Raw genomic sequence first — 12,056 nt, forward strand, 5'->3', positions numbered from 1 at the left:
TCTAGATGGGTCCCTGGACCAGATAAGTTCTGAAATGCAGAGGGGCCAGTCTTTCCAGAACATCAACTAATTCCACCCCCCTATCCCACATTTTCGACAGTCCCTTACAACATGAAAAAGTTAGAATGGGCATAGCCCAAATACCCCTAAAGAGTGGGAGAAAGATCAAAGGTGATAGTGGAGTTATACAGAAATGTTGAATCATCATCTTGATATTTCTTTAGGTCTCCAGTGTCTTGAAGCAGCTAGAAGTAAAAACCTGAAATTGTGGAATTGTAACCCATACCAAACTCTGAAATCCATACTACAACTAATTGCTGCAGTGTTCTTTGAAATATATTGCTTTTTTGTATATACGTTATTTTTCACAAAAAAGAAAAAGTGATGACAAAGAAAAAGTACATGATATTGTGAACCACTGATTGTACACTTTGGATGATTACATGGTATGTGAATATATATCAATTAAAAAATCACCTCAAAAGAAAAAAAAAGAATAATGCTATAAATTCACATACAAATTTTTGGATGGGCATGTTTTCAGTTCTCTTGAGAATATATGCCTAGGAATGGTTGGGTCATATGATAACCGTTTAACTTTTTGAGGAAATGCCAAAATCTTTTTCAAAATGGCTGCACAATCTTAGAAACCCATGAGCAGTGTGAGAGGGTTTGAATTTTGCCACATCCTTAAAAACACTTGTTACTGTCTTTTTGTTTTAGCCATCCTAGTGAGTCTGAAGTGGTATCTCATGTGGGTTTTGATTTGCATTTTCCTAATAACTAACCTTGTTGAGCACCTTTTCATGTGCTTGTTGGTCATTTGCAGCTCTTCTATGAGGTACTATCTATTCTGAACCTTTGTTGTGTTTTTATTACTGACTTGTGAAAGTTCTTTATAATTCTGGACCCAAGTCCCTTATGAGATGTATAAATGACTTGCAAATATCTTCTCCCATTAAGTAGTGTTTTGGTTTGCTAAAGCTGTTGGAATGCAGCATGCCAGAAATGGAATGGCTTGTTAAAAAGGAAATTTATGAAGTTGCAAGTTTACAGTTTTAAGGCTATAAAAAAACTAAGGCATCCAGAGAAGATACCTTACTCAATAAAGGCTGATGGGTCCAGAACACTTCTGTCAGCTGGAAAGGCACATGGGACATAGCTTGCTTTGTCTCCAGACCCCTCATTTCAAGAGGCTTCCCTGGGGGCATTTTCTTTATCTTCAAAGGTTTCTGGCTGTGTGGGCTCTGAAGCTTTTTCCAAAATAACTGCCTCTAAAAAGGGCTCCATTAGGTGACACATCTATAATGGGTAGAGACACATCTCCATGGAAACCACGCAATCAAAGGTCTCACCTAGGGTGGGCCATGGTGGCTCAACAGGCAGAATTCTTGCCTGTATGCTGGAAACCCAGGTTTGATTCCCAGTGCCTGCCCATGCAAAAAAAAAGCAAAAAAAAAGGACCTACCCACAATTGGGTGGGTCACATCTCCATGGAAACAACTTAATCAAAAACGATCCCACTCAATAATACTGAATCAGAAATAAAGAGCATGACTTTCCTGGGGCACACAAGTTTCAAACCAGCACAAGTAAGTTGTCTTTTCACTTTCTTGATGGTGAAGACAACTTGAAGCTCAAGTTTTCAATTTTGACAATATCAAGTTTACCTATTTTTATTGCTTATGCTTTTGGTGTCATATCAAAGAAACCCCATTGCCTTATCCAAGGTTACAAAGATTTCCTCTCATGTTTTCTTCTAAGTTCTATGATTTAACTCCACACTCTAATTTTAATATTCTCCTTAGAGCTGTCCAAAGACCCTTTTATCAAACAGAATAGAAACAGTCAAGAATCTGTGGTGTCCTTCACTTGCATCTGAGGTTATATAACTCCCCATAAATGAATTTCAGTTTTTATTACACTTTTTATCTACTTTCCAGTCCCATGTCCAGAAGGACCTTAGTTCTAAACTAAGCAAATGGGGTAAGTAATTCAAATGTAAATGCAGTAGCTTAGGAAGATTTGTAGAGCATGGCTACATGCTGGACAACAAACTACGTGCTGGGGGCACGCACAAGATTATTCAGACCTGCAAAGAGCTCACAATAAGCTGGGAGGCCAACCAGAAACAGAAAATTAGAGCGTCATAGTACTGTGACTGAAAAGTGGCTCCTCATACTGCAATGTTTTGGGGTTGGAGGTAGTCTCCTAGTTGAATCCTAAAAGGAATTGCATATGCCCAAAACTGGAAACAAAGTGATCTGAGAAATGCCAAGAGCTTGGTATGACTCAGTGCTCAGGGAGAAAGGTAAGCAAGCAGAAGAGCAAGATAGTTTGAGAGAAACGTGTTAGTGAGAAGTTTGCCAGAAAGATGAAGCATCCATCATGACCAAGATATTGTGCTGTATACTGCAGATGCAGAGGTAAGGCCTGGTCCTTTAGCCTGTGGTTCATAGTCTAAAGTTCAGAATGATCATCCTCACCATCCCTCCATGGTGCTGGCATCAGCATATTTTCACTTCACACTACTGTAAGGCCAATTGGTTATCCGTGGCCTTTCATAATTTGCCAACCTTAATGAAAGAAAGTTTAAGTTTTAAACCTTTAAGAAGAGGCTTGGAAGCATTATAGTTCAAGTATCTACATTATTTATTTAAAGAGTTTTGTAAAAGACAACTTAAATACAATCCTAGCTTATCATTTAAAAATATATACAAACATGCGTATGTATTTCTGTCCCAGAAAATATATAAGATAGCTAGATTGTTGCTTACTATGTTATATTCTGATATAATTTTTAGACTTATAAGTAAGTCTTTACTAGAGCAAATTAAAATATCACTAAGGTGAAATATTATTATAGAAACAATACATAGTGGTAAAAATGAAAATTTCACTATCCTAATGAATCATCTGTAATTCAAGACTGCCCCAGATATTTACTTCTGCACTCAAAATAGGAATAATGTCAAATTTTACTATTATACAGTTATGTAGGTGATGGAAGGAAAATAAGGACACACATAATTGATCCTTATTTTGAGTTAGCAAAAAAGCTATAGAAACCTGGAAGAAATCTTCATTAGTGAGTAGACTCATCAATTTATGTCTTAAGTTTCTTATGAAAGAAAACAAATAATAAAAACTGCTAATTAGGACAGGCAGTGGTGGCTCAGTGGCAGAATTCTCGCTTCCCATGCCAGAGACCAGGTTCAATTCCCAGTGCCTGCCCATGTTAAAAAAACAAAAAACAACTGCTACTGAAAGGAAGGAAAATAATAATACTCAATATCTGTGTATTTATATATTACAAGGACCTTTCACATACATTTTTTGATCCTCACAACCACCCTTTGTGGGGCAGATTTGTTATTCATTCCAATGAGGTATCTCCATAGACACTGAAGGATGCCAAGAAAAATTTGCTTTTGGACTTAGTTTTCATGTATTCTAAAACTTAGTAAAAAATGTTTTTTTCTAACTTTACTTTCAGAAATTACATTAGAAATTTCTTATTTTCAAAATCCATCCTTCACAGAGAAGACAAGAAATTTCTGAAGTCCACTTTTGAATTGTTTGGGGATTCCTTCTGACTAAGTAACATTTTGAGTTGAGAGAAGCGTTTCTTTGCTTTGCTCCCATTTTTTGAAGAGGAAATGGGTGTCAATTGCCCAGATGAAGGTGTTCTGAAAAGAAACATAAAACCACACACTTAGTTATACTGACAAATGTGTTCTTCCTGCTTAGCCCATATAATTGCAGTGACTGCATTGGATTCCTCTCAGCACAGTCATTTCCTTTTAGTTAAAAATGCTATAGCCAATGTTTGGGAGCTGTGTTTAGTGGTTCTGGAAGCTCCTAGCATATCTGAAAGAGAATGCTAGAAGTAGATAGTATCATCAGGTCTAAAAGTTCCCTCTAAATCTGACCTAGATTCATAACAATCCTAAACAAGGCTTTAAAAACATGTTCTTTCTTCACAGCTCAAGACCAGTTCATTTCTCAAAAGCAAAGGATCTCAACCCATACACTTAGTAGTTACAGTTCAATGTATCTTCCCTAGTAGAATGTAAGCTCCATGAGGGCAAATACTTTGTACTAATTATACATTCCAGAGCCTAGAACAGTGCCAGGCACATGGGTGTTTTTTTTTTTTTTTTTTCAGTAAAAATCCACTGAGTAAATTACTGTCCATCAGGGATGTATGTATTTGTGCTTCTTTCTTTCTACTTCATTCCCTCCAGTAGTGTTGTATTCCTTCTGAACCCTTACTTGGGGTTTACCAGTCTGACCTCTACTCCCCATTTATATATAATAAATGTGAACAGTCTTTCTCATTTCTGCATATATCAACAATATGGTTTAAATACCACTAAATTATTTTTAATTAATTTAAAATAATTATTTTGTCTCTGAAAGAAAAATGAGAATTACTTCTGATCTTTTTTCCTTTTAATTATAAGCCAAATTATCTTTTATCTATGTTTATCCATTAAAGTAGAACTTCTATGAATTCTTATATCATTTATTAAAATAGTTAAATCAGGAATAGAGAATTTAAAAATGGTCAGAGAGAAACAAGTACTAGAGAAAATGCGGAGAAAGAGATGTACTTATTCACTGTCAGTAGGGAAATTAGAGGTGCAGCCCCTTGGAGAGCAGTGTGGTGGTTCCACAAGAGGATGGGGGTAAGTTTGCCAAATAATCCTGAAACGCCATTGCTCAGTATGTACCTGGAAGAACTGAGTGTAGGGCACAATGGACATATGCACACTGGTGTTTCTGGCAGCAGTCATCATGATCCACAATGAATGGAAGTGGCCTAAGGGTTACAGTACGAGGAATGGAAGGGGGAACTATGGTGTATACATACAGTGGACTCCTGAGAGCGGCAAAAATGAATGAAGTTGTCAGGCATGCAACTATGTGAATGAAACTTAAGGACTGCAAGTTGAATGAAATGTCAGAAACAAAAAGACGTATTATCATGCTTCGATTATTAGGACTAACTATAATATAAAAACTCAGTGAACTAAAGTCAAACACGGGTTATCAGATTGGGGCTTATTGTAAAGATTGTAAGCTCTTACAGCAGTCACATATATTCAGGATGTGTAATTGTTTATTCTAAATTCTGATACTGAGCTGTTTGTATATAACCTGGTCTTTCCCAGAAACTTCGGGTATTTATGTGACACCTGAGACTCAGAGTCAAAGCTCTGAAACTATGAAAGTCAGCAGTACCCCATACAGGAACAGTTAAAAAAATTGAAAAAGTGAACAAATATCGAGTAGAAATATGAATGAAGCTGATCTGGATAGGACTAAGGTAAATCAGAAGACTGTATAAAGGGTATTAGCATCCATATCTTAAAACTTCAATTTCTGTGTAAGACTAAAGGGAGAGATGTTTATTTGGTGCCAAATTTGTATTTTGGGTAGTCCATTTCCTAATTAAAGTTGTATGGTTAATTTAGTTGAACATTATAAGTCCAGGTAATTTTGAATAGGACACGAGGATTTTGTTGGTTTGCCCAGGTTAGTGTGATGCTCCAATAAATCCCAGAATGATTTGGACAGTGAATAAAGTATTGCAGGGTCCACTTAAGGGAATGGGGAGAAAGGGGGAAAGATTCAACTTCCCCATTTGGAGAATTTCTGATACTCTTGCAAGCAATGGGGACTACCAAATCAATAGGCTGAGACCCAATCTTGGGATTCACCCCTTTGATACTTATTCCCGCAAAAATAGACTAAGCCTACTTAAAAGCAGGCCTAAGAGTCACCCCCAGAGAACCTCTTTTGTTGCTCAGATGGGGCCTCTCTCTCTAAGCTGACACAGCAAGGGAATCCACTGCCTTCCCCTCCTATGTGGGACATGATTTTCAGGGGTATGAATCTCCTTGGCAACATCGGACATAAATCCCAGGATAAGCTGGGACCAGCATCAAGGGATTGAGAAAACCTTGACTGAAAAGGGGAAGAGAGAAATGAGAAAAAGTGTCAGTGGCTGAGAGATTTCAAACAGAGTTGAGAGGTTATCCTGGATGTTATTCTTACATCTTATATGGATATCCATTTTCAGTTTATGGTGTATTTAAGTGGCTAAAGGGAAGTACCTAAAACTGTAGAGCTGTGCACCAATAGCCTTGTTTCTTGAAGATGATTGTATAACGTTGTATAATGTTTACAGTGTGACTGTGTGATTGTGAAAACCTTGTGTCTGATGTTCCCTTTACCTAGGGTATGGACAGATGAGTAAAAAATATGGATAAAAAAATAAACAAAGGTTAAAATAAATTGGGTAGAAGGAAATATTAGTGGTCAATGAGAGGGAGGGGTAAGGGTTTTTTCTTTTTATTTCTTTTTCTGAAGTGATGCAAATGTATTAAGAAATGATCATGGTGATGAACACACAACTATGTGATGATATTGTGAGCCACTGATTGTACACCAAGTATGGAATGTTCGTATGTTAAGAATGTTTGTTTGTATGAATTGTCAATAAAAATATTTTTAAAAAATACAGAGAAAATTAAATTTGAAAATTTAATTAGCCAGGTTCGCAATTTTGAAGCCCAGTATAAAAAGCTCAATTCAGTAAGCAGAGATAACGCAGTCCCTGTTGAGTTTTATTATTTATGTTCAATATCCTATGAGACTAAATTTCTACTTTATAACAAAACAGTCAAAGATTCATTTCAGTTTCTAGTAGTAAGTTTAACATATATTGACTACCATGGTATAAAGAGTATTGAGGGAGTATTAAAAATAAGACACGTGCCCTGTTGTATAGTTAACTAACCTAATATGTTTCAATGTATCTCTAATCAATTAATTAAATTTCTACAGGAATTTCTGGTAAAGGAAAGAGCAAAAGCAACAGGTTAGTTAAGAGCAGTTCAGTTTTGCTGGCACATAGGATGAATTAAGGCAAGGTAAGACAGGGAGACAGGCTTGTGCCAGATAATGAGGGCTAGAAAGCTATGTTGTTGCATTTGATACCTCTGCTATAAAGTGAGGTGACAAAGGCTTCTGGTCAGAGCTGTGCTTTATGAAGATGATCAGACTGGAAGGGTGTGAAACTAGAAGGAGGATAACCCCTTAGGAAAATTATCGTAGAGTCCAGGCAAGGGGTGAATAAGAACATGAACCAAGATATAGCAGCAGTAAGGAGCAAAAGAAAACAGGTGCAAACATCATCAAAACAGAATAGAGAGAAACTGGCAATCACCTGGATAAAAAGACCAAGGGAGAAGACATTAATTACATATGCTTTTTGAAACACAACATCTACAAGGATATGATCATTCACAGAATAAGGAACTTAGGAGGATGGTTAGGTTTGAGTGGTTAGTTTTGTATATACCTGGGGTTGAAGTAGAGATAATTGGCAAACAGTTGGGAACAGGCCCAGTGAGAAGTTGGATGTAGAGGGATATACATGGAAGTCATATACATTGAGGTGAGAACTGAACATAGACATTAGAAGAGGAAAAAAAAGGGTATGGAGAAAAAAAAAAAAAGACCAAGGCCTGAACTGCATGGAATATTTGGGGACTAGTCTATATTCAACAGGAGAAATATTCAAGAGTTAACACTGGCAATTCAAATGAAGTTAATGAGTAAAAATACCTGCAAATCAATGCTGAACTCTTGCCTTTGGAACCAACCATATCATGATTTAGGTTTGCAGAACACTGAGTCTTTTTCCCTGGTGTCTTCAGGCTGGGTTTCTTTGTAGGAGTGGTAGGACTGTTCTTCAGTGCTGACAGAAAGCTTCTACTTTTACCAGGATGTTTAACTGCTCTGTTGCATGTTTTACAAGTAATCAACTACCATAAAAAGAACACATATCAGGCCTATTATTTCTCTTCTAATTTAATCCAGGAAACTACACACACAATCTTAAAAGGGACTACACCAAATACTAAAGGGTTGCCCTTGGGGAGCTTGTTATTTAGCAGCAGTAATTAGACAAAACACAAAAATAAAATTAGAAACTCTTCAATAAAAATAATGCCTAAACATTTGTACTCAATTAACTAAATAGCTTTTTAAAGATAATAAAATGCATTTGGGAGATCAGGGAAAGAACCTTTAACATCTCAATGTTAAACATCTCAATTCCACCTTATTGGATAAAATGAGTCATTAGAATATCATACTTTATATCCCCTCTGATTAGCCTTGTTTGACATATGACCATCAGTAAATATTTAATGAATGAACACAAGATGGATTCAACTTTATTGGGCATAAACTTCAATCCACACTCTGTCATGAGGTGAGGAGGAGGGATGACTGAAGAAGTGATGGTATATCTATATACTACTATCTGAAGCAAAGGACAATTAACTGAAAATTTAATTTAGTGATCACTGCAATTCAGATGAAGACATACTGGTAAGTTAAAAAAAAAATCCCCAAATTTGTGAAACTGTGTTCCACAATGTGGACTAGACAAGAGTTTTAGGAGCTTAAGGTGTTTGGTTTTAGGTCATCATGAACGGAATGTACTTTTGATAAAACAGAAATTACTGGAAAGCTTTTTAATGTATGAATTTTGGTAATCCAAACATGTTACTGCAAATAAGAGTACATTCAGGCTGATTCTTAGCCTAAATTTAATTCAAAGAAAAGAAAATTCTAGTTTAGTTCATACATGCTGAAACTGAAATCTTACCAATACACTTTTGGAGTCTTTGTACTTTTTCACAATTTTTGCTTCTTTAAAACTGAGTGTATAATTTTTTGCTTCTTGATGAAGAAGTTTCTGTGTTTGGGGTGTCAATTTGGGCTTGGGTTTCAGACGCACTCGAGAGTTATCCAGCACCAGCAACTGGAAACAGTAGGGACATGTTTCTTCAAAAGTGCTTTTATCATCTAAAATTACACAAATGAAACTGACAATTTAGCAAATTAGAATATAGTTACTTCAAACTTTATCAGATACACATTCTCCTAAAGCAAACTCAAAATATGAAAAGTTATAAAAAAATAAACTCTCAATAATTAATTTTGACTATAGTTCCATTTACTCATTTCAGCAACATATAGGAAGTCCTCACTCTTTGCTACCTTGCTCATTATTTGCTACTGAGTAAAAAAAGCTGTTATGTCTCATTAATTTTACACTTACAACAAAATAAATTGTACTGTGATTGTTTTTGTTTTTATAAACAATTAGCACAATTATGTGGATTGTGGGCTACATGGGCTCTGCCCTCATGTAGCTCTCTGAGTATACTGTAACATGACAAGAGACTTTTCCAGACCCTTTATACAAGAAAGCATTCATTGACCATCTACCATACTAGTTTGTGGAGACAAAAATATGGAAGTGAATGAGTTCCTGTCTTTAAAGAACTTATGTTCTATGAGAACTAATGAGGGCTATAACAGATAATATTAAAATATCGTGGAAAATATTAAACTCTGTATGGACCAGCCAGAAAACACGTCAAAGAGGATGCCTGACAAAGGTCATCATAGAACCAAAAATTATGTCCATATTTGGCGATGGTACCAATTATTGGTAAAGGACTTTCAGGAAGTACTACGATGAAAAAATGAAAGAGCATGGCTATTTAGGGAAAGGTTAGGGTATGAAGGCAACAGAGCTGCAGAGGAAGGTGGGCACTCCATTTATTTTTTTCAATGAATATTTACTGGCATCCTACTCTTGAGCACTGCTAAGTGTTACAGACACAACAGCAGTTCAAAAAAGCTGGGAATCATGTCCATGTTTGTAACTTAGCTCTGCCAAATGTAAAATTCATTCATATTTACTGAGTGAGTACTATGTGTCAGTCACTGTTCTGGATGCTTGAAAAACAGCAATGGACAAAGGACAAACATTAATGAAGACAATCACAGTAACCGTATCCAATGTTAAGTACTGGAAAGGAAAAATAAATAGGAAAAGGAAATGGGGAGTGGTGATGGAGCTGCTATAATTTAAGAACAGGGTGACCAGGAAAAGCTTGGGTGATAGTTGCACATCCCAGAGAGAAGTGAACAGTGAATCCAAACAGATATTTAAGGCAAGAATTTCAGGCACAGAGAAGGGCAGCTGCAAAGGCCCTGAAACAAAACAGCAAGGAGGTCTAGGATTGGAGTTGAAACAGGGCTCCTGAACTGAAAACAAGACTATAAAAATACATAGGTACTACTACAATAATCCAGGAGACAGCGGTGATTTAGACCAGGATGGCAGCGATGGATGCGGTTAGTGGCTAGACTTCGAACACAGTTAAAGCCGACAAGATTTGCTGAGGGTAGGGTGGGGGCGGGGTGGGGAGGAGGTTGTTAGGGAATTAAGAAACTGGCTCTAAGGTTTTTGGAAACTTAAGTTTGAAATGCCTGTTAGACGTTCAAAGTAAGTTGTCAGGAAGCATTTGGGTATGTGAATCTAGAATTCGAGGGAGATACAAAATTGGGAGTCCTTGGTATACAGATGTTATTTAAAACCATGGGAACCGGATGAAAAATAGTCACCAAGAAAGAGCAACTAGAAGCGATCCAAGGCCGAGTTCTGGGACACTCCAAGATTTAGAGGTTGGGGAGATTAGAAGGAACCAATGAAACAGATCGAGAAGCACTGGCCAAAGAGGTAAGTGGTGAATTAAGAGTGTTGATAAGAAGTCAACTGAGGAAACTATTTCTATAAAAATGATCATATATATAAATTTTGCTGAAAGATTCAGCAGATTGAGGTACATTAAAGAACCTGGGTTTTTAACAAACTGAGGTTTTTACTAGGTGCCATCGAAATTTCTTTCAGATCATTCCGAGTGCTGTGCGGAACGGAGGGGAGCGGGTGTTTTCCCTACCGTGTGACGAACCGTAGGCCCAGCTGTAAGAGAAAAAGAGACTCGTGAAAAGAGTAAAGAAACGCCTCCTCGCCGCTCACCTCCCGGTTCCCCTCCCGTCTTTCTCTTACAGGAGATAGCGGGCCTGGCCGGGACAGCTAGGTTGCAGTTTCCGTGCGGCAGCCTCAAGGTAGTGTTTCTGCCTCATCCCAGCAGCCGCTGCCGCTTCCACTCTGCGGATACCCAGCGAAAAAAGAAGACGCCGGAAGTCGGCTTCCTAGCGTCACCACCTTGGTCTTCCGGACCCACGCACCCTCCGGAAACAACCGCCGTTGACTGAGGAGTTCCGGTATCCTTCGCGGCCGGCCTGACGCGCGAGTGCGTCCCCAGACAGGAGGCGGCCCTATCCCCGCCTTTGGCCCCGCCCCTCGGCCTGCCTCGTAGCCTTAGGTCCCTGCAAGAGTGCAGGCGAGGTTATCCTTCATTTTTAAAAAAAATCAGGTGAAATTCACATAATATAAAATTTACGATTTTAAAGTGAACAATTCAGCGACATTTAGTAGATTCGCAATGTTGTGCAACCACCACCTCTGTCTAGCTGGAAAACATTTACATCTCCCCAAAAGAAACCCCCTACCGTTAAGCAGTCACTTCCCCTTTCTTCCCGCAGCCCTTGGCAGCCACCAATCTGCCTTGTGTCTCTGGATTTATCTATTCTGAATGTTTCATTTTAAATGGAATTATACAGTATGTGTTCTATTAAGTCCACTTAGCAGAATGTTTTGAAATATATCCATGTTGTAGCATGTGTTAGTACTTCATTCCTGCTTGTGGCTGAATAATATTCTATTGCATGTACATGTCACATTTTGTTTATCCATTCATCTTGTTGGTGGACAGGGTTTTCCACTTTTTGTCTACTGTGAATAATGCTGCTATGAATATTGATGTATAAATATCTGAGTCCCTGTTTTCAATTCTTTTTGGTGTATACCTAGAAGTGGAATCACAAGATATTTGGTAATTCTATGTTTTACTTTTTAAGGACTGCAAACTGTTCCAAAACAGCTGCACCATTTTACATTTTTACCAACAATATCGGAGGGTTCCAATTTCTCCACATCGTTGCAAATATATCTTTTTTTTTTTTTCCTAGCTCTCTTAGTAGGTATGAAGTAGTAACTCATTGTGGTTTTGATTTGCATTTCCCTAATGTCTAATGCAGCTGAGTGCTTTTGG

The 12,056-nt window shown here is 37.6% G+C and overlaps 1 protein-coding gene across 3 annotated transcripts; it reads right to left on the reverse strand.

The window, feature by feature from the left end:
* Window positions 1-2,616: 2,616 nt before the first annotated feature.
* Window positions 2,617-11,133, reverse strand: RMP24 (ribonuclease MRP subunit p24). Of its 3 annotated transcripts, XM_077135616.1 has the most exons (5): window positions 10,949-11,131; window positions 10,839-10,861; window positions 8,690-8,889; window positions 7,639-7,838; window positions 2,619-3,689 (listed from the first exon to the last, which is right to left on the reverse strand). In XM_077135616.1, exons 1-5 carry the CDS (start codon window positions 11,023-11,025, stop codon window positions 3,536-3,538), a joined length of 654 nt encoding a protein of 217 aa, XP_076991731.1. In that variant the 5' UTR covers window positions 11,026-11,131; the 3' UTR covers window positions 2,619-3,535. The 3 variants fall into 3 exon arrangements, with proteins under 3 accessions (XP_076991733.1, XP_076991732.1, XP_076991731.1); XM_077135618.1 differs by lacking the exon at window positions 7,639-7,838 and having other exon boundaries at window positions 2,617-3,689; window positions 10,949-11,133; XM_077135617.1 differs by lacking the exon at window positions 10,949-11,131 and having other exon boundaries at window positions 2,618-3,689; window positions 10,765-10,861.
* Between the last annotated feature and the right edge of the window lie 923 nt (window positions 11,134-12,056).

This window comes from Tamandua tetradactyla, chromosome 18, assembly GCF_023851605.1.
Source record: "Tamandua tetradactyla isolate mTamTet1 chromosome 18, mTamTet1.pri, whole genome shotgun sequence".
NCBI classification, from domain to species: Eukaryota; Metazoa; Chordata; class Mammalia; order Pilosa; family Myrmecophagidae; genus Tamandua; species Tamandua tetradactyla.